The sequence below is a fragment of the Stylophora pistillata genome, chromosome 3 (assembly GCF_964205215.1).
Source record: "Stylophora pistillata chromosome 3, jaStyPist1.2, whole genome shotgun sequence".
NCBI lineage: Eukaryota > Metazoa > Cnidaria > Anthozoa > Scleractinia > Pocilloporidae > Stylophora > Stylophora pistillata.
In genome coordinates this window covers 33,985,857-34,007,285 of record NC_142521.1, presented here as the reverse complement: position 1 = coordinate 34,007,285, position 21,429 = coordinate 33,985,857, and the positions used below count along the sequence as shown (strand labels likewise).

At 39.6% G+C, this 21,429-nt stretch overlaps 1 protein-coding gene across 1 annotated transcript in view; it reads left to right on the top strand.

The window, feature by feature from the left end:
- Positions 1 to 21,429, top strand: part of LOC111331710 (uncharacterized) — a 62,649-nt gene that overhangs the window by 38,895 nt on the left and 2,325 nt on the right. The window contains exons 43-75 of the mRNA XM_088755259.1: positions 210 to 533; positions 911 to 1,080; positions 1,755 to 1,855; positions 2,969 to 3,121; positions 3,529 to 3,748; positions 4,157 to 4,302; positions 4,760 to 4,935; positions 5,611 to 5,858; positions 6,389 to 6,540; positions 6,745 to 6,807; positions 7,269 to 7,365; positions 7,674 to 7,868; positions 8,447 to 8,577; positions 9,085 to 9,300; positions 9,761 to 9,910; positions 10,476 to 10,580; positions 11,054 to 11,161; positions 11,938 to 12,100; positions 12,657 to 12,769; positions 13,260 to 13,315; positions 15,257 to 15,342; positions 15,572 to 15,685; positions 16,015 to 16,190; positions 16,575 to 16,632; positions 17,253 to 17,443; positions 17,516 to 17,590; positions 17,679 to 17,776; positions 17,991 to 18,134; positions 19,320 to 19,400; positions 19,648 to 19,752; positions 19,846 to 19,943; positions 20,613 to 20,683; positions 21,285 to 21,350. Of these exons, the coding sequence (XP_088611385.1) occupies positions 210 to 533; positions 911 to 1,080; positions 1,755 to 1,855; positions 2,969 to 3,121; positions 3,529 to 3,748; positions 4,157 to 4,302; positions 4,760 to 4,935; positions 5,611 to 5,858; positions 6,389 to 6,540; positions 6,745 to 6,807; positions 7,269 to 7,365; positions 7,674 to 7,868; positions 8,447 to 8,577; positions 9,085 to 9,300; positions 9,761 to 9,910; positions 10,476 to 10,580; positions 11,054 to 11,161; positions 11,938 to 12,100; positions 12,657 to 12,769; positions 13,260 to 13,315; positions 15,257 to 15,342; positions 15,572 to 15,685; positions 16,015 to 16,190; positions 16,575 to 16,632; positions 17,253 to 17,443; positions 17,516 to 17,590; positions 17,679 to 17,776; positions 17,991 to 18,134; positions 19,320 to 19,400; positions 19,648 to 19,752; positions 19,846 to 19,943; positions 20,613 to 20,683; positions 21,285 to 21,350 (4,450 nt within the window). The remainder of the gene's footprint in view (positions 1 to 209; positions 534 to 910; positions 1,081 to 1,754; positions 1,856 to 2,968; positions 3,122 to 3,528; positions 3,749 to 4,156; positions 4,303 to 4,759; positions 4,936 to 5,610; positions 5,859 to 6,388; positions 6,541 to 6,744; positions 6,808 to 7,268; positions 7,366 to 7,673; positions 7,869 to 8,446; positions 8,578 to 9,084; positions 9,301 to 9,760; positions 9,911 to 10,475; positions 10,581 to 11,053; positions 11,162 to 11,937; positions 12,101 to 12,656; positions 12,770 to 13,259; positions 13,316 to 15,256; positions 15,343 to 15,571; positions 15,686 to 16,014; positions 16,191 to 16,574; positions 16,633 to 17,252; positions 17,444 to 17,515; positions 17,591 to 17,678; positions 17,777 to 17,990; positions 18,135 to 19,319; positions 19,401 to 19,647; positions 19,753 to 19,845; positions 19,944 to 20,612; positions 20,684 to 21,284; positions 21,351 to 21,429) is intronic.

Genomic DNA, 21,429 nt, shown 5'->3' with positions numbered 1-21,429 from the left:
CTAAACTTGTTATTTTGAGAAAAGTTGTCTTCTTTTCAAAATATCAGTCAAACAAACAAAAAAACTAGAGTGATTTCCGTACTTTTAATCAAATTTTCCTTAACTGGCTTTTTGTTACCTCGTTTTCTAATAGGAGCACTTCAAGACCTCTAAGGGTTTGATATTTGTTGCAATTTTTACGTGGGTAACATCTGTAAAATTTTGTTCAGGTCTTCCCATGTTGATTTCACTGGTCTTGGTGCATTCAGAGATGATCTGTATCGAAATCCCCAATATGTTCAGAGCCCTTATGGCAGCTGGTTGTCCATATCAAGCAGCCCTACCTCTGATAGTTTCTCTCAGTGGTTTAGACGTTTTTCCAGCCAGAACTATCATTATGAAGAGAAGTTCGAGCTAGGAAAACAGCTGGAGATAGATGCAAATGGGAATACGGTGTTCCGGCATTACAACGACAAGTTCTTCCCAGTTGATGGCCGTGGATGGGGTGCAGAAGGACAGAGGGACTGCTATACTAATGCACTTAGGAACTATGGGTATGGATTTTTTAGACTCAATTGCCTTTTTTTTGTCATTGGGTTTGTTTCTTAGCTATAAGACTACTGTCAGAATGAAATGCAAGGAATTGTGTCAAGTCTTTTTAACCTGCTATGTTCCTTTTTCAGCTTGCAGCTCACCTCGTTGCCGTTTCTATTCCTATTGAAACCCATGGGCCTAATGACCTCAAAGAGACTTCAAGTCTTAGACGTTTAGTATGGGAGGAGACTAAAAGGGGGTGGAAGATATAGCAAACCTAATGGGATGTCTAGGATTCCCTAAAGATTGGAAACAACTGAGTAGACATAGTAAATGTGTGACAATGAAATAAACAGAAGTATAGCGAATGCTACATGATTTGATTTCAATTTTTCAGTTTCACTGCTGCAATAAGTACCGGATTCAACTTTTCTGGTGATGAAGTTTTTTCCTTCTCTGGCGGTGAAGAATTGTGGGTATTCATTGACAAGAAACTGGTGGTGCAGATATTTACTGATCCATCGGAAACGGATGTTCCATGTCGTTCTATAAGTTTAGCTGATGTTGGTACGACTCAAAGTTTGTGATACAGTTCACTCCTACTTAATTTGATACGATGTAAAACGTTTGCAGATTCACTTTACCCCCGTCGAGAGGGGGTCTGGGGAATGTTACCAAGAGTGAGTGGGTGGGATTATGGGAGATCATAGAAATCATCATTCCCTTGTCTGAAAAAAAGGTCATCATTAAGCCGTGAGAATAAGGCTAAAGATGGAGCGGAAAAGAACTAGCCTTTTTTTAAGTTGACACCATAGAGGTAGTTGTTAAATTAGCAAAGTAGAGTACCATTCATGAGAAAGGGGATGGGGAATGGGAGGGATGGTGCACGGACGCTGTTGTACCTTTAATTTCCACCTGTGTTGTGTTTAATGTACACGCTTTACGGACCTGTTTTACATTTTGCTGTTTTGTTTTCAATTAAACCACTGGGCTATGCTTTCTGGAAGTCAATCAATGGCACTCGGGTTTCACTTTCTCTTGCATAAAAATGACCCGTGGATTGGCAAAATCTTTATAAAAACGAAAATGAAAATGTATTTATTTATGATGCAGTCGAAATCCAGCCACGTTATATTAGAAACTCGATATAGGTGAGTTTTAACCATGTCTTACAAAAGTTAACTTACAGTGACATCTCATATTGTAGTATGTGTTACAAGTTTGTTTTGCTGATCTTGCAGCTTCGACTGAGTCTGTTATTCCTCAAAATGGCACAGTAATCGGAGGAAAATGCCAAGTCACAGGGGCTTTACAAGCAGAGAAAGTTAGCTTATCTCTTAAGGTAATAACTTCATTGAGAAATCTTGTGATCTGAGTTTGGAATTCCCTTTTCTGTTCTTTTCATACTTTATTTGTAGTGTTCTTGTGCGATCTATACTACTTCTTTCAGGCTCTGATGTTCTGTTTTGGTCCAGTTCAGTCTGGTTTAGTCTTTTATAGTCTATTCTTGTCAAATCTAGAGTAGACGAGTCCCATCCAGTCATGCCAGTATAGTATAGCCTGATTTGGTTTGTCTCGTTATAACTGGACCATTAGACTAGTCTAGTCAATTTCTAGTCTAGATTATTTCATCCCAATCGGTTCTAGTCAAGTAAGGACTAAACTTATCCAGTCTGATCTAGACTTGTTTAGCCCAGCCTCATTTGGTTGGGTTTGTTTAAGAGAACCAATCAGGTCGATCTATGGCAGTGAAGCTTAGGCAGGTTACGCTTGTTTGGGTTTAGTCTTCTAAAGATTAGTCTAGTTATGGCTGGTTTGGTATGCTCTGATCTTATTTGCCTTAAATTGGTGTAGTCAGATCCGTTTTGGTGTGATTTGATCCATTTTTGTTGGCAGTTCTCACTTTCGCCGGTCTGATTTAATCTGGTTTAGTCTGTTCTTGATTATATAATCCCTGTTCTTGATTATACAATTCCTCTTCTTGATTATACAATCCCTGTTCTTGATTATACAATCTCTGTTCTTGATTATACAATCCCTGTTCTTGATTATACAATCCCTGTTCTTGATTATACAATCCCTGTTCTTGATTATACAATCCCTCTTCTTGATTATACAGTCCCTCTTCTTGATTATACAATCCCTCTTCTTGATTATACAATCCCTGTTTAGACGTCTAATTCTGTCTGGTGTTACTTAAAGTTACTCTAGTGCGGACAATTCGGTTTCTTCATGAAATAGCAAGGCGGGTGAAGTTTGGCGTACAATTAGGGATGTAGCGAAGGGTAAACGACAATACAATCATAAGAATGTTGAGATGAAGCCACTGACCACGATTTCACCTCCTATTTTTGAATGATCTAATTTAATTTAGGTGAGAGTAGTTTAGTTTATCAGTTTCTTTCAAAACAAACCTTCATTCTAACTCTTAGCGTTTTATTGCCGTTCCCTGAAGGTGAATGAACCATACCGTTTGGATGTATTCGTCGCTGAGAGATTCCTATGCAACTCACACATTTTATTCCAGTCAAGTGGCGCTTCATTCCTTCCACCTCTTGACTATGTGGCTACTGTCAGTGAGAACGCACATGTTGGCGTTATTGTGCAGGTGAAATGTTTGTTTTCTTGTTTCTACCCAACCATACGAAGAAATATTAAGAAAGGGGTGTCTCTTAGAGACTCTGATATGAGTTAGGGGTTGGTCAGTCTTCGACTTTAGTTTTATCATTGTTATTTGTGTTAACTATCAACTTAAAAACAAACTTTGGGAACTCCTATCGTTTCAAACTTGTGTACTTCATACCGCAAAGCGACTTCGAACTTATTCGGAATACTGGCGGCGATAAGTGGAAACTCACTGATAATCGAGTGGTTTATCTCCTCAAAGACGCCGTAAACACTGAAACCCATCATCAACACTGGTGTAAGCTGCGCGAATAACTTTGTGTGACACGATTTTCTATTTAACACATATATATTGTCGTTCACTCACTGATTTCTTCGCATCTGGTCTAGAACGTTCATATTGGAGACGCTTTCTCGACTGGGCCTTACAACGTCGACATTTTGGAAGGAAATGAGCAAGACCGATTCGAAATTAAAAATGGGGCCTACGCAGCACCATCTGCAGCCACCACTCCTTCTCCGCCCACTTTTATCCTTGACGGAGAGTCAATTGTGTTGTGTCCCAATGCTACTGATGATCTAGTACCTCCAATACCTTCAGTTAATTCAGGTAAGAAGCAATGATAAAACCAGGTCTGTTTCAAGACGTGCTTAATGTGTGTGGACCAAGTTAACGTTATATTTCAGACAGGGTGACTCGTGATGTGTGCACAAACATTAGCTCTGGCCTTGGAAATTAATTGTACTTGGGAGCAATATCCTTTTAGGTTTAAACTTTTACTTTTGCAAACCGACTGAGGATAACAATCATAATATCAAGTCTGAAAGTATCGAAGAGAAACTTTGTAGAAAACAGTATTCTGGGCTTCATTTTGAATCTGTTTCCTTCTCGTATCAGTCATAACAGATAGGTTTCGTGTACCATTTTTATACTAAACAGACAAAATGTGCTGCTCGACTCTAAGGCATGTTTTGTTACATGAAACTCATATTTATCTCTTTCACTTTGACTCCCCAGGAATTCAGTCATTCACCTCCATTGCCACATCTATAGCTAAACTAACGCTGAAAGAGCTTTTGGATTTTGAGTACACCTCATATTATCTGTTATACCTAAGGATAACCGATACTGTTAAAGGATGGACAGGCAACATTTCAATCAAAGTAAGTTATTAGTTTTTTTTCGTTTTCGTGGTAGTTGTAAGAAGAGCTTGTAGCTAATGGTCATTCCCTAGATACATGTAATCCCCACCTTTCCCCCTCTTTCTTACGTCACTAACTCGCCTCGCAACTACAAACATTTTAATGCACACAAAAAATTGCTTTCGACTGAAATCTTTGGAAAAAATCTTAGCATTTATTTTACGATGATAGTTTTATAACTTTACGATGATAATTAAAACAGATAAAGGAGAAGAAGTGAAAAGGAAGGGGATGAAATGTCATCCCTGGAAGTATTATACCAAGATCTTTGTGCTAAATGAAGTGGGAGGTTAACACATGAAAATTTTTGTGAAGGTTGTTATATTTTATCCTTTCTGGTCCCACCCGCGTGCAATACAATAATTTCTAAAATGATCAACTGTTTGGTTTGGATCCCTGGTATTTTGTGCTTCTGTAGGTTGTTGTTGAAGACTACAATGATCACTGTCCATTTTTGAAAGAAGTCAACATAGATTTAGACTTGGAGCCAATCCCACCACTTCGCAAAGAAGCGTTCTTCACGGCTGTAGCCACTGATAAAGACAGCGGTGTGAACGCTCGGATCACATACAACGTTAGCGAACCAGAGAGAATGTGCGTAAAGTGCAGCATAGATAAATAGATCATTTATATAGTCATATCAGACTAGTTTTAATCTCTAAAGAAAAGCTTAGGCTGGGGTCGCTACGAAGTCCAGGCTGCCTCATCATGATTTTCAGGTGTTAACATTCATAAAAGTATAGAAAAGGGATAAATTCTCCCTGGAAATTAATTTCATTGAAGAGTAAAGTTAAGCCACATGGCGTGTCGTTAGATATGATCACTTGTTGCCACAGTGATTCGTCGAGGATTGTAAATTAAAGCAGGGAGGTGTCCTTCAACAATATTATTGCAAATATGTCTTTCATGGTGCTTCCAAGTTAGCTTTTATATTTTTTCTTGTACCATTGTTGAGATAGGTAATTGTTCCATGGTTTATTGTAGTTATAGTGGTGTGCAGCGACCAGGAGCATATATAATCCGTCTGGACGAGATATCAACCCCGGATTTCCCCCCCCCCCCCCCGATTCCTTCCTCTCCTTCCCCCATCATTTCGTTAATTTGACTTTAAGGTGATTAGAGGCACTGTTAGAGTAAAGAGGATATTGCGTTAATCGTTTATTTTGGAAGTCAAATTTTGAAGATTTCAATTTTCTTTTCTTTACTCCTCTTTTCATTTTCCTCATATTTTTTTCTATTCTATACCTAAAATATTGTCGTATTTAATAGTCCGCACATCAACGCCACGAAGTTTTATGTCAATAATGGTACTGAGGTGGTGTGGAGCAATAAGACTGTGAAATGGACCTACAAATACTTCGTATTTGCTGTGGATGGAGGTTCACCAAAACGCGGTGATAGTATCCCTTTGAATATCACATTTGATGCTACTTGCGAAGTGACCGGGGCTGTTGTAGCTGATCCAGGTACTGGTGAGGTGTTCTTTAGAGCGCCTGGGCTTACAGGATCTGAATACCGTAAGTACCTCATAAGAAGCGTACACTATTTAACAATTGTTCTATCAGTACGCGTCGGATATTAAATGCTAAATGGCCACAACTATCATATCCTAAAACTGGTGCTTTTGCCTTTGTTTTAATTTGGACTCTAATCATCCAAATCCGCTTCGAACATTGCAAATAAACGCTTTGTTTAATCTGCTAAAAAAGAGTGGATGTGTGATCCATGGTATATAAGCTCAAATGGCTCATTCTGAAGACCATTCAAAGAGCAGGATTGGCTAGGTTTCAAGGTCAACTGTTTTCCGTAATAAAGAAATGCAGGCTCAGTGTATTGCCTATCTTGCCAATGAGCTCTCTGTAGCTGATTTGGTAGGATATTATACAATTAGCATGGCCCTAAAAGAAGGTTGGCAAAAACTTTCTTTTGCTCCTCTGCAAACCTACATTGCCACCGAATTTTCAGCGAACTAAAGAATGAAAGATATGTTTTTTAAACTGAATCTTGCAGTATTGGGGTAACCACAATATTTCTATTCAACCTCTAGCTTTAAACTCCACCGAAAAGCCGAGATGTCGCGGGTGCACTCATGGATATTTCTGTGTTGGAGATGGAACTGAAGAGCGATGTGGACTCGCTTCACCAACAGAATTCTCCTTTGGTTCCGCAGCGACATGTTCACCTTGTCCCGAGGGATGGGTAAGTGGATGTAGTGTGCTTATTTCTAGGAAAGAGTGGGAGTGTTTTGAAGTTTTTTCACTAGCCTGTACCGACCGAAACCTTTGATTTTTGGAATGCTCATTTAATCTTAAAAGCACCCTCGAATCCCCACGTGTCCCAATAGGTTGTGGTTCGATAAGCAAGAGCACCAAGCGTTACATTACCTGTGCATTCTATTTTCAGCTCTGTGTGAATGGTACCGCGCTCCCTTGTCCAGAGAGTACACATGTCAAGTGCAATTCAACGGTGGGTGTCCTACAAAATATTCTTTCCACAGAATCATTATTGCAACGACAGTGGTTGGCATTAAAACAGACAAACTAAGCAGGGTCAAATGTGCCCGGGAACATCGAACCCGATGAGTATTTCGTTGAATTTCTAGTGGTAAGCGCAGCAGCGGATTTTTTATCGTACTGACCTCAGAATTGAGCTCCAGCTTGACCGGTTTCGTTGTATCCTGTTCTTGAGCAAGATACTTTACTTTCAATTAGTGTCTCTGTGACCCTAAAAAGAAATATCATTAAATAAGCACCATATGCATGACATGTCACGGAAACCGGGAAATAACTCCAACATAACCTGGCAAGTGAGTCATTAAACTACCAGATGCCACTTTGCAATAAATTTCGACTCCGTCCGGAAGCTTCTACTTAGTTTGGAGAACAGATTTTAGCTTTTGATTAACGATATTTCTCTTGTCTTGCTAGTGGTGCCCCGAGAATTGCTTTGACTGTGAACCTGGTACAGTTTGCTTTGAGGGAAGGAAGCACGACTGCACACCAGGACGATACAGCGATGGAAAAGGTTGGTTCGAAGTTTGGCGGTTGTTGTCGATGAGAGCTCACAATCATGATATGAAAATAGCTTTGCAGATTTTGCAGACATCAACCAGCACTACACTAAAAACACGCACGCGTCTTTCAATATGAATAAGCCTAGAATTGAGAGTACCAGTTCGTTACTAATCATATTCAAGTCCAATTGATTCACGATATGTATTATTTAGGACTTAAACGAGAGCTGTGTGTGAAGTTTCTCTAAGCGAACTAAGAAAATCTGCTCGCAATGATAATTTACACTCTGCTGGAACGAATTTTCGTTTCTTTTCTCAGGCTTCCCATGTACGCTTTGTCCTCCTGGTAGCTTTAATAACGTGTCTCGTGCACAAACCTGTGAGTGTTGCCAGGATGGTTACACCAGCACATACATGAAGACCAGTTGTCGGCAATGTCCTGCCAATGAATGGGCAAAGCACGGAAGTTTCCCGAACTGTTCCATGTGTCAGACTTGTTTTAATCCTGAGGACTGTGAGTATGAATCTCTATATTTGCTTATTCACTGGGTGTTGTCCTGCTATTTTCTTAAGTGATAACATGATATCTCTGACCTATGGCGATGGATCTGCATCCAAGTTACGTATATCTCAGTACAAACGGCAAAGCGCAAAAGGGTTCCTATAATTATTCGTTAAAAGGCGATTTCGAACTTTGTCTAATGGTAAACGAGACCAATACACAATGTTAACGAATTTTCTCGTAAAAAAATGCTAAAAAAAAAAATGAGTCGCTTCCTCACTTCTTTACCTGAAAACTAAATTTAGGCTCCTTTTCATATTTAAGAGGTTTTTGAGAACCTTTGGTCATAGAGGGACAAGTTTTTCTGCCATTCTTAATAAATGTGTTCTAGAGCTTATCAAATTTCGCGATTCACTTGTTCGCTCTTTATAATTTATTCAATAATATTGCCTTTAGCTTAGTCACGTTTTGTTACTTTGCTTTGTTTAAGTTTCTCTCCAAGAATGAGTTTGTAAAATAAACGAAAGAATAAAGTGACTTTATTTGCTAACTAACTGATTTGACTGGAAATTTCACTTGAAATTCTTTAGGCCCATGTTTGTCCAACGGCACCTGTTTTCCTGGTGTAAGCTGTCTTAACGTCGGAGTTGGTCAGTCGAAATGTGGTCCGTGTCCTAAAGGTTATGAAGGCGATGGAAGGACCTGTACCGACATTAATGAGGTAGGAGGGGTGACACTTACACAAACCCAGCTTTTGTATGTTTGTATATTTCTTAGTGTTTTTTTAACCAGAATTCCTTTCACGCTTTAATGACAAAGCCTATAGAACTTGAACGTGCAATATCGAAAACAAAACAAAACGAACAAAAACAAACAAATAAACGGGACCAATGCTGACAGACACTTTCTTCAATCCTCATAGGGACACGTCAGTAGAATAGCATCGTTCTTAAGGTTGAATCATCACCGTTGTGAAAGGGCTTGATGGGTGAAGAACGAAGCCATATTCTGGCAAAATGACAATGAACCAAGAATAGAAGAGCCCCTCATCCACAACTGAAGGCTTTGATCCTCCAGGAAACAAATTATTGCAGTTTTAGAGTCAAAGCACCCTTAACCGTGTTTCTTGACTTTCTGGTTTCATGCTGTCTGTGTTTTTTTTTTTTAAATATGAAATGCCCCTTTTCCTGGAGTGTCCAATTATCAACGCATCGTTATTTTTCCACAGTGCACAAAAGCCAGCCCCTGCTATGAGAGCGATAAATGCGAGAATCTCGTCCCTGGTTACCAGTGTAACGCCTGCCCAGAAGGTTATAGAGGGAACGCTCCGTCGGGTGTTGGTCTGGAAGATGCTCAGAATTCCAAGCAAGTCTGTGAGGAGATTGACGAGTGCAAAGAGGGAATCAGCAGCTGCGATCCAAATTCACAATGTATCAACACAAATGTGAGTCATTTACAGACTGACATTCTTGTTTATCTTTGGAACTAGAATAACTCCTTCAATAAAAAGGTACGCAGATAATTTGTGGATGGAAGATTCGTCTATTAATTACTGTCTACGAAAATTAGGAATTTAAAGTCTGGTTTGGGATTTTTAGAAAATCGCTCCTAAAATTGACCGAATGTTCTGCATTTGTCTGCGCGCATTTTATTCGTTACAGTTGCAGGATCTCCATTTTTTAAAGGAGATCAAGTGCGCGCGTCAAAATTGCAGAACCTCTGTTTTTAATTATAGAAACCTTAGTTATGAGAAACGTTTGTGATCGTGTCGACATGACGTCCGTTCGTCCACATGTACGCAGCTTCGTGTCAATTCACTAGACTGTTGCTAAACGAGCACTTGTTTTGGAACTTATCAATTTAGTAAATTATTCATTCATTCGTTTCTTAATCTTTTTTTACAGGGAAGCTTTACATGTGGCCCTTGCCATCCTGGTTTTATTGGTGACGGCTACTTAGGCTGTAACCCTGGTGACCTTTGTACCAATAACTCACACACTTGCCATGAAAATGCACTGTGTACTCAGACTGGTGCCGGAAGATTCAAGTGCAGGGTATGGTAACTTGTCTGCTTTTTTTGCAGTGAAAAACGAAAAAATGTCCCTAGGAAAGAGCGATATTTGGTTAAGTTCTATTTCAGGACGGACCAATAGTCTACTCCCTTTAGTAAAGTTGACCTTCGTCACATTACTTAGTGAAATAACGTTTCGGTAAAAGAAGTTTGTACGAAAATACACCCTATACTAAACAGAATTAGCGACCAAATTAAAGGAATAAAACTTTGATCGGACCTTAAACGTGTGATTTCGAAACCGTACTAGCTCACGGCACGCATTCAATATAAAAGCTCAATCATGCTTTTAGACCCAACTTGCACTCGACTCATTTCGTTCGCCACTTTGTTACATCCATTCATTTAGATTTCACAATGTAATCTACACCGAATTCGTCAGCACGACTTTACTTGATCAGTCAGTCAGGCAGTACTTTCAGTTTGAAAGATCTCACGTGTACTCGAAAGTCGTTGAAATGCATTGATTGACGGACCTTACTTCTCTCAGTTAGTGACTATGCATGAAATATGTGTGAGTAATTCAGTTTGCCACGTCTTCTTGTTAGTGTAAGGATGGGTATGGCGGTGATGGAGAGGAGTGTGAAATCGATCCAGATCTTGATGGAATTCCTTCCGTGGGCTTAAGTTGCACCTTGCCAAACTGCTTCAAAGTAAGTATGGTGGGTATGGCGGTGATGGAGAAGAGTGCGAAATCGACCCAGATCTTGATGCAATTCCTTCCGTGGGCTTAATTTGAATTATTTGTTTACTTGTTTCGGGGAAAACCTGTAAACTAGCTTCTAGCTAAGTGTTTCTCCACGTTAAAATCGTTATTATTATTATATTATATTATTATGACATAAAATACTGGACGAATCTTCGATCTAGCATCGTGAGTTGATTAACTGTTCTTCAAATAACAAACCAAACATTATGGCCTGTACACATGTAGGTAGGCGAGCCCAAGTAGTACTTTAAGACTTTTTCATCTTCAAGGATTCTATTACAGCTCACTTTACTAAAACCAAAGCCTAAATTAAACAAAACAAACAAACAAAATGAGCCACTTTGGTCTCAGAAAAAGTTTTGCAAATGTGTCACCCAGTAATGCAGTTATTAAAAGTTTGCGACATTTATTCTGCAGGATAACTGTCCAAGTGTACCTAACACGGGTCAAGAGGACAGTGATGGTGACACGGACGGTAATGCTTGTGATGAAGATGACGATAATGATTTGATAATTGACAAATTAGTAAGTGAAAGCTCGTTTTGATTTTGCCGCTATTAATTATTTCTTTATTTATTAATTTTCGAACGTTTCAGGTAGTAAAGGGTTTAAACCCTGAAGTAATATTTGAACTTGTTCTCGGATCGTCAGGTTGAGAGTCGTTCTGAGAGGGACTGTTTCAGATAGAAGTGACTGATTTTTTTGTAGATAGGGAATGAAAGTAAATAGTTTAACCTTGCAGTAACATTTGCACATTACGTCTGATTGTCGGGTTAAAGTAGTTCTGAGAAGGATTGCTATCGATAGATATGACTGACGTTTGGACGACTTTGGCGAAAGCTATCACATCAGTGACTCTGATGATGAAATAATGTGGATATATCAACAAAGTTGAAATGGTAAATTGGCCACCGTAACGATTACAAAAGCTGACGTTTCGAGCGTTAGCCCTTCGTCTTTCGCTCCGACGAAGGGCTAACGCTCGAAACGTCAGCTTTTGTAATCGTTACGGTGGCCAATTTACCATTTCAACTTTGTTGATATATCCAAATTATTTCGTTACTCCCACCGACGCAGCCCCAATAGTTTCTTTCGAAACTATCAGCCTTTACTCTGATGATGACTTCCCCAAAGCTTTTCGAGACGTCAGTCATTATTACCTGTAACAGTCCTTCGCAAGGCTTTCCCCCGGAAGATCAGACTACACGTTAGATTTATCAGAGTTCATCCAAATTTTTAAACGTTGTAAACGGAGTTGAACCTGCGAACGCCTGTTTTGATATGTGTTGTGTTGTTTCCAGGACAACTGTCAATTTGTGAAGAATCAGGACCAGTCTGACGCGGATGGTGACGGGATAGGCGACGTATGTGATAACTGCGTCAATCAACCTAATCCTGATCAACTGGACAGTGACGGGGATGGTTTTGGAGATGCATGTGACACTGCTGATCCTGACGGCGATGGTAAGAGTTACGCATTGTCACGTAATTTCACACTCGTTCAGATGATTCTGTCACTTCAAAAAGTTTCAGTGGATGGGATGGTCGCGGGATAAGGGCTTTACTGCGATTTGCTTGACAAGAATTGGCTTATCAGAAATTTTTTGGCTAATCCTTTTAAGTTTTTGTTCCCGTAAAAGCAGGTCATTGACGTGAGATTTTATTTGAATTTTTGGCTAACAAAAGCAACGAGAGGTATGCATGATTTCTAACTTCTATCTCTCCCTTTCTACTATGGCTAAGTATCCGAGACTTTTGGTTACGGAAATATGAACTGCAAAATCAAACTAGCTACAAAGTCTAACCAGAAAGCTGTATGAGACGCAAGGTCGATGCGCTTAAATGCTCTCTTTGTTTGTTATCCGAACTTTAAACACGAACATCTATTAAAGATTTATTTCTAGATATCATCTTCTTAGCTGATTTTTCTTTGTTTCGTTTTTTTTTTCTCTTTGTTTTCTGATTTGTTTGTTGGGTAATTTGTCAGTTAATGAATTAAATTTATTATAACATTTTGTAGGAAAAACTACTGATAACTGCCAATTTGTCAGTAATCCAGCCCAGAACGATACAGATGGTGACGGTGTTGGTGATGCCTGTGATAACTGCCCTTCAGTGAGTAATAATGCTCAGGTACGTCTCATCTATTTTCTAAGAAAATTATGGATATTAATCTACACCCTGAAGACTAAGCATAAAAACATTTTCAGCTTCGCGCCTATTCGATGGTTACTCAGTACTACTTCACTTTTCTATCTTGAAAATGGCACCAAACAAACGCCCAATTTTCAGAGTCTCAGAGTGTTTCAAAACTTGACGGGCTTATTGGTTACTAAAAGTAACTTTTTGCACTGGAAAAAGACTATTAATTGTTCGATGGTGAGTGGGAAATAGTATCAAATCCTAATCGCACCAGCATAAGAAAAATAAGAGTTTGAACTGATCCATCATCCACTCAGGTAACTTTGTTTTATTGACTGAGTTGATGACGTAGGTTGGTCGCCATTAAGAGTTTCTTAGCTGACGTTTCGAGCGTTAGCCTTTCAATTATTTGTGAGTTGTGGAAAGTGACAAGTGTTTTTTTAACTACAGTAAGTTTGGTAATTTTGTTTTTCGTCTGTAGACTGACTCCTATCAAAGTGGATATGGTGATGTTTGTTTCGGATCTGGGAAAGACAAGTGAGTCAACCACTTCCTTCTTAACTGGTTACCGTGCACCTTCAGGGGGTGTCTCGTATGCAAGCGATGTAGTGCGTCCAGTTTAAACAGCTGTAGATATCTAAACCCCTGTATCAGATTAAAGCCATAGGACTGGTTATCAGACTATACCAGATGATACCAAAAATTTTGAAAAAAAATTGATTGTCGAATTTTTCACGACTTCTAAATGCCAGCGCCCGAATCACCTTTTGAACGATACATGTTAAAGCGAATTTTGTTTTTCGCTTATTTAATGTGCTCCTCCGTTTCCGGGGCCAAAGCGCTAAAAAAACGTGTCTGCGATTTGCTATATTCAATTTCAGTGAAAAGTTACAGAACATTTTTGAAACAGGATAAAAAAAATGTGGAGTGATCCTACAAAAATCGCTCTTGAAAAAAAAAAGTATTTAGAAATAAAAAATTCGGAGACACGTTTTTGTTGTTTATATATAAAACTAGGAACTGTCAAAATTTGAGAGTAGTGGAATAAATTCCCTTTGACTTGTAGCTCTTAAAAAGTGATTCGGGCGCTCGCATTTAGAAGCCGTGAAAAATTCGACAATTAATTTTTTTTCAAAATTTTTGGTTTAGTCTGATAGCCAGTCCTATAAACTTTAATTTGATATAGGGGTTTAGATATCTACAGTTTAAACCGGACGCGCTATATCGCTTGCACGCGAGACACCCCTGAAGGTGCACGGTAACCTTAAGTTCTGATTTCTGAAAAATGTGGTTTGATATCAAAACAATTTGCACTTGTAGATTATTATCCTGTTTCTTATTATCTGTATGTTCGAATTTGTATTGTGAATTGGAAGGGGAGTGTTTGTGCTGATAACTCGTGGGAGTTTAGCGAAGTCAACACTGCTCGTGTAAGATTTTAGACGGCGGGCATTTTGTAGTTTGATTTGGTGTAATTTCACCTTGCAACTCCCACTTTTAGGAATCACAGGTTGATGAGAAACGATACGTGTAATGTCTTGGCAAACAATATGATTCTTGTTCAAAGTTTACAAGGAAAGGAAGGAAAAGATCCCTTTAGGCTTTAGCTTTTGTTTGAGCCCATTCAGCTTATAGCTGTTTTTAAGCTTGATTTTCCGACGCTAGATCCCCTCTTTTGGCTCCCCAAACACAACAAAAAATAAGGAGAAAAAGAAAACCAGTTTTGTATATGGTTGACGCTTTCTTTGACACAATGGTAGGGGTACAACTCTACAACAGTCCTAGCGACCATCTGATGAAAAGAAGAACTTTCTTGAAAGTCCTTCATTTACACAATGCCATGGTATGAGCAGCTATTCCGACGAACTGAAACCTCTTCAGAGTTTTCCCCAGCGAGGCCTTTGGCCTCAGCGTTGTTCATATGTTTACAATCGTAAGCCATCAGTTAGATTAGATTTTGCAGTCGTTCAGATGCATTCGCTTTCCTAAAAGCATCGCCAACTAGCCGTCACTGCGACAGGACAAAAGGTCTTTACAGTTTGCATTCCGTTGGGCGTCTGTGAACTACCATCCTCATTTAAGTGTATAGAGTGCACAGTGGCATCATATATGGTCATTCCAATCTTAGCAGTGCGTTTAATTATATATAGAAGTATCAACAGCTGGCCTGATTGCAGATACGCTCTGCACTGTTCAAAGAAACAACGGTTTTAAACAATGCACTTTTGTCACCAGGGACTTAGTTAAACTGCCTAGCCTGCCACGAGTCTCCTATAGTTAAGTAGTAGAGCGTCTGTACTTAAGTACAGACCGGTTTGTAAGTTTGACTCCTAGTGGGAGCAGTTGAAGGTCTTTTGTCTCCTAGTATGCCTTCGTCATTAACTGAGAAATACTGTTAGTTTACCATTTATCGGGTGAACTCTCAGGTACGTTTTTCCATGTACATTCTTAACCTTGAACTGGCCAATTTGTTTTCAGGGATGGCGATGGCGTACCAGATGGTTATGACAACTGTGTTGATCTCCCAAATGGCGAACAGGCAGACACTGATAACGACGGCATAGGTACATTATAAAATACACACGAAAGGACTGACGAAAAAGTCTTTAAATTGCCTCATTGTGCGATTATAGAAAACGATGCCAACAAATGATCAGTTCTAATAATTGAATTTAACGAAGCGATGAACTACTGTGAGCTACGCAACGGATGACAAACCAATTGTTGCAACTAGTTTTTACAGCGTAGTAGGGTGAAGTTAGTATAAATGTTCTTCTTTAAACGAATTTATAGGAGATGCTTGTGATGACGATCAGGACAATGACAATGTTGGCAATCATGATGATAACTGCCGTTTAGTGAGCAATGCTGGTCAAGAACATGTTAACTTGAATTACGACCCGAGAGGTAAACACCCTTGTTACCTTATGAGTTGAATTACCGAAGAGTTCGTGGATAATTTAAGAATGGAAATAAGTGATGCGAAAACAGGAGGTTTGGATATCGAAATATCACCGTCAGCAAAATCGAAAATGCTAGAATTGGCGAGAACTTCACCTCATACAATGTTGATATTCCATCGTTGCAATAAAGCTTGGGCTTTTGACATTACATTTTACAATGGGTTCTTTTAAGGCTGCTATTCTATGCCAAAGCGAGCTTTTCTTTTGTCTAATGCATACTCAGTCACGTAAGTCGGTCAACTAAGTAGGCTTGTACCTGTTATCTGTTTGTAGCGAGACCTGTTGGAGATGCTTGTGTTGATGATTATGATGGAGATGGTGTCCATGACAACGATGATCACTGTCCTTATGTGAAACATCTCAGTAAGACAAGCTTCACAGATCATTTCACTGTGGACCTGTATTCTGGACACTCGGATGAACTTCCTGTCTGGAGAGTCGCTAAAAGTGTATGTCTTGCTTGATAACACTTTTCAACATAGCAAGAGAACACAAGTTCTTGTTCTCTAGAGTGCAAGGATTATCTCTTGTGATAGGCTGATCTGGGCTTCTGGAGGCAGTGGTGGATGTTGTACACAAGAAAGTCTATGGGCTGTCGACAGTAATGACTGATAACACTCTCTTCTAGTACTTTCTGCCATGTTCAAATGACGTTCAGCATTGTTTTTCTAACTTACCCACTATGATTTTTTCATCCTCGTATCTTATATCCATGGTTTTTCCATTAGAGTGTTTACAAGCCATTCCGTAATAATGCTTTCCACCCTTCTCTTTCATCGTTGACCATAGTCTACTTTCAGATGGTTTATTTACATTCCTGTTTTCCTTCCCAGGGTATTGACGTTGAAGAAATTACTAACACCTCATCAAAGCACCCTGCTATGCTTATCGGTTTGTGTTCATGTGTCTTAGTATTGCTTGTTGTGCTGGTGAAAAGAAGATAAATGTCAAGTTGAGCTTCTGAACTTGAAAGTGTTGTACTCAAAAATTCATTTACACCGAGCTTTACTTTGTTACAACTTGCAAAAGGGATGCCTAAAAAGTGCCGATGAAAGCTATGTTTCGTTGTAACCTTCCCAACAGCTTTGTATTGGGAAAGGAGTACTAGGTTTTTGTTTTGTTTCTACTGATGCATTAAAAGCTTGTTCACAAAATTAATTTTTGCTTGATGCAACTCTAAGTGATTGAGACCAGGACTGACGTTTAGATCACTTGGACAATGTCACATTTATACAGTAGCCTCAGTTGTGCCTTAGGACCACGATGTTTGATTTAGTTGGATGGGGAAAGTCCCTCAATTTATTTGGAAAGGAGGCAACGGCTATCACAAAAGGCGTCGAAAACGCGTGTTCTTAAAGGTAATCATAACCAAAGCTCATGCATCGGACGACATTTTAGACCAACCGCCTACGAACGAAAGTACTGATTACTTTATATCGGGGATGATATGATGGTTGTTTTTACCTTGGATTCTTTGTTCACATTTCCGATATATCCTCATGTGCCGGTAGGTCAAGTCCGATATGGTCCCGTTGACTTCAGTGGAGTACTCTATGTGAAGGAGAGTGAGTCAGCCGATTATGTCGGCCTGGTGTTTGGTTATCAATCAAACCGCAAATTCTATGTGGTGATGTGGAGAAGAGAGAACAGTAATTTTAAGGATCTGAACGATAGGGCAGGAATTAAAGGAGTCCAGTTGAAGGTAAAAGCACTCTACCGGAATTCAGCGAATTAGCAATTGTTCTTTGTATAGTCATTCCTTTTAATTTCACAGCTTGTCGATTCAAACACGGGGCCTGGAAGTACGTTGGCGCAAGCGCTGTGGCATTCTGGAGATACCAATAACCAGGTGAGTGAAACGCTTAACTGTTTAAAAAAAAAAACATCCAAAATGCAGTATTGTAAACTTTGTAACAAACTTCTACCTTTTTCCTCAGGTAAAGCTTCTGTGGCAAGATCCCAAAATGGAAGGATGGAAATATGAAACCTCTTACGCCTTTCACGTGTTCCACAGACCTTCCATCGGTCTTATTAGGTAACAAGAACCTTTCCAGCCGTATTTAGTCTAGAGGAGATTGATTTTGAAAACTTGAGTAAAACATCAGCCTAAGTCAGGGGATTTTGTCTACGATGATTTGAGGTAAAATGATAAATCTATGAGCAAAAACATTTTCGAGGATATGACAGGCTTATATTTTGGGGCAACATTTTAATGAAAGGAGACTACATCATGTGATTCTTTATTTCAGAGTACAAATTAAACATGGCGAAACAGTACTTTTTGAATCAGGTGATGTGTATGATACAACGATTACTGGGGGAAGACTGGGTATGATGGTTTTCGGCCAGCAGGATGTTATCTGGTCCAGACTAGAAGCCAGATGTATTGAAAGGTTAGTGGATATGTCATTGCATGTCATCGTTCATCTTTCATACCGCATGTGCGAGGTAGTGTTTTTACAAATGCTCGTCGTAAATTGTGTTTTCGAACCGCCTCCCGGTTAACTCAATTGGTTAGAGCGCCAGACTGTTGCGCGGGAGGTCGAGGGTTCGAGCCCCGGCCGGACCAACACTCAAGGTCTTAAATTAACTGAGGAGAGTGTGCTACCTTTCTATGATATCAAGAAATAGATACACGCTCTGGTCTTCGCGGATAAGGACGAATAAACCGTAGGTCCCGTCTCCTGCATCCATTTATTAGTTAGTTTGATTAGGCAGGGGACGTTAAAGAACCCACTCACAAGATTACTGTGATGTGGTCTGGCCTGTTTACTGAGAATTTGGGGTTGGGTGTCAATTGGGACGAAAGTTCTGTTCCTTTCTCCTGCCATTCCCGGGGCGAATAAATTAAATTAAATTTAAAAATTAAAACTAAAGTGAATCATGGGTGATTACTATGAGTATAAAAACTGTATACAAAGGGCCCAAGTGACCCATCCAGCCAGATGGGAAGCGCAGATTTCATCACTGGTAGCCAGTTATATTGCGGTGGACGGGTACTTTGTGAGTAAGGTGTCTCGTCCAAGAACACTTCAGCACGATTCGGCCAAGTCTCGCACTGGAACCTATCCGTTTGACCACCGTGTCTCTTAAATAAGCACCAATAACGTAGCTCCATTCTCTGCCTTTAAAAGCACACACAACCCACAATTCCTCTATTCGCTCCGACGAAGGGCTAAGGCTCGAAACGACAGCTTTTGTAATCGTTACGGTGGCCAATTTACCACTTCAACTTTGTTGATATATCCAAATTATTTCGTTACTCCCACCGACGCAGCCCCAACAGTTTCTTTGGAAACTATCAGCCTTTATTCTTAAATAAGCAGTTTCTTTTAATAGGGGCTTTATAGTTTGTCTTTAGTGCTAGTTCTGACTTCGCAATCGGTACTATCGAAGCAATGCATTTTGCTTCGGCAATTATTTCGTGCAAGGATTAGGAACAGTCATTTACACAAACTTGTGAACGTGTTGTTGTTCACTGAAACGTTAGGCAGATGGACGTTGTGGTCGAAATTGGATGCAATATGTCAGGAAAGTTACTTTCTCTAACTTAAGGAATATCCTCTATTTGTTTGTAGGGTAAATCAAGCTTTGCAGTTTGATGGTGTCGATGATCACGTAACCCTTCCATCCATTCATAATCTTGGTTTAACAGACAGGTGCTTCCATTTACTGTTTAAATTTGCTTTCTTGCTTTTTTTTTAATTGTCACTGGTTTCTATTCTTTCATGTAAATACACTCTTATCCCCTAAACTGGGATATGGAGTTTGAATGTTATCTCACGGCAAGGGTATTGCCCAAGTAGGGAAGAATTAGAATTCGAAGATAACGCAATTCGAATCATAAGTGAGGAGAGGAAGGGGTCAGCATTTTCCTGTAACCTCATACAATTTGTCTTTTTGCAGTTTTACGATCAGCACTTGGGTTTGGATGGCAGCGGATTATCCCATTACCGACATGCCCATCGTGTGTAGTCTGGATGCTAAACTGTGTTTGTACTTGAAAAACAGGTATGATCTGTGGTTTGTTGATCTGTTTACTTGACGACATTATATTCAGGTGAACAGGAAACTAATTACATTTCCGTTCCATTCGCTGCTCAGGCAAGTCTATGGGAACATGGGATCGTCTGTGGCCCAAGGATCAGAAGTGATCGAGCCCGAAGAATGGCATCACCTGGCCTACAGATATGACGCCCAAAGTAAGAACACAATTTCATTGACAAACCTTATTATTCATGGAATTAATTTGCATGACTGTCAGTCCGTCAATCGGTCATCCAGGCAGGCAGGCAGTCAGTCATTCAGTCTTTCATTTAGCCCGGCAGTTAGTCAGTCAGACAGGCAGTGAGGTAGTCACTCACTCACTCACTCACTCACTCACTCACTCAGTCACTCACTCAGTCACTCACTCAGTCACTCACTCACTCACTCACTCACTCACTCAAACACTCAAACACTCAACAAGCAAGGTATTCAAACAGTCAAACAGTCAACTAGCCAGCACTTCAACAATCAATCCGTTACTGAATTAATAAGGAAGGCAATCAGTCAATCAGTTGGTAAGTCAGTCAATCAGTAAGTCAGTCACTCAAAAAGCTGGTCAATTAGCCAGTTTGTCAGCCCGTAAGTCACTCACTCTATCTGTAAATCAGTCTATAAGTCTAAGCTTTTCAAATACGCTGATTTATGAATAATTGCATTGGACGCCATCAGAAGGATGAATTGACAGGATAATGTCTTTTAAGTTATATTATGCTTCTTTAGGAGGAAGCTGACGGTCGACTCACCTATAAGAAGCGAAACTTAGTTTTTTCAAAATTTTAGCATGAAATAATTCTTGACAAAATTCACTCTTTTCTCATTTTCAGCCTACCAACTTGAACTTTTTGTAAACGGTTCATCCGTTGGATCAAAGAGTGATGTATTGCCTCACACCTGGGTAGGTCTCTTTGTAACGTTTGGTTACCTCTAAAGTTCTTTAAAGTAACTCAATATAAAACGAAGGCAAGACTCTTGTTTTTATAGCTCGAACGAGAGATTGCCGGACTGCAGCGTACAACAATAGACTTCCAGCCTCAGACCCTACCGACTCTCAGGAGTGACTAGCATCTAGTTTCCTTCATGATATCACCCCTGAATCACTCATTAAGGTCACGAGAATAAAGGAAATGATCACAAGCTAAAGAAGCACGTGATTGTCAACTGAAGCAAATTCTTCCTCTTCAGCCCTCAGGAAATGAATAGGGAACAGTATGGAGAATATGCATACCGATGTTAGAGTGAAAAGGGTTAAAGAATGAACACACTCTTGCAAAATGTCGGGCTCTTCCATCCCGGTTGGGTAGGGTATGCTCAAAGAAATTAGCCTAAAAAATTTGGGAAAAACTTGAAAAAACGCAGACAGGAAATTAAATTTATGCATAAATTCCCACCTTTGGCCTCCTTCACCTCTCTGTAACTTGGAGAAAGTTGAAATTGTATTTCCTATTTTTCTAGTGGTCTTTTAGTGACCTTCTTTTGTTTTTCTATTTCTCTTTTAGTCGTCTCGTGACCTTCTTTATGTGGGCCGTGACAACAGTAATTACTTGAAAGGAACTGTGGATGACGTAAGTTTGTTTAGTCCTGAGGTTGCTTTTGTTTTCATTTACCCTCTGAGTTTTCGGAGAACATTTTTCATTGTCAATG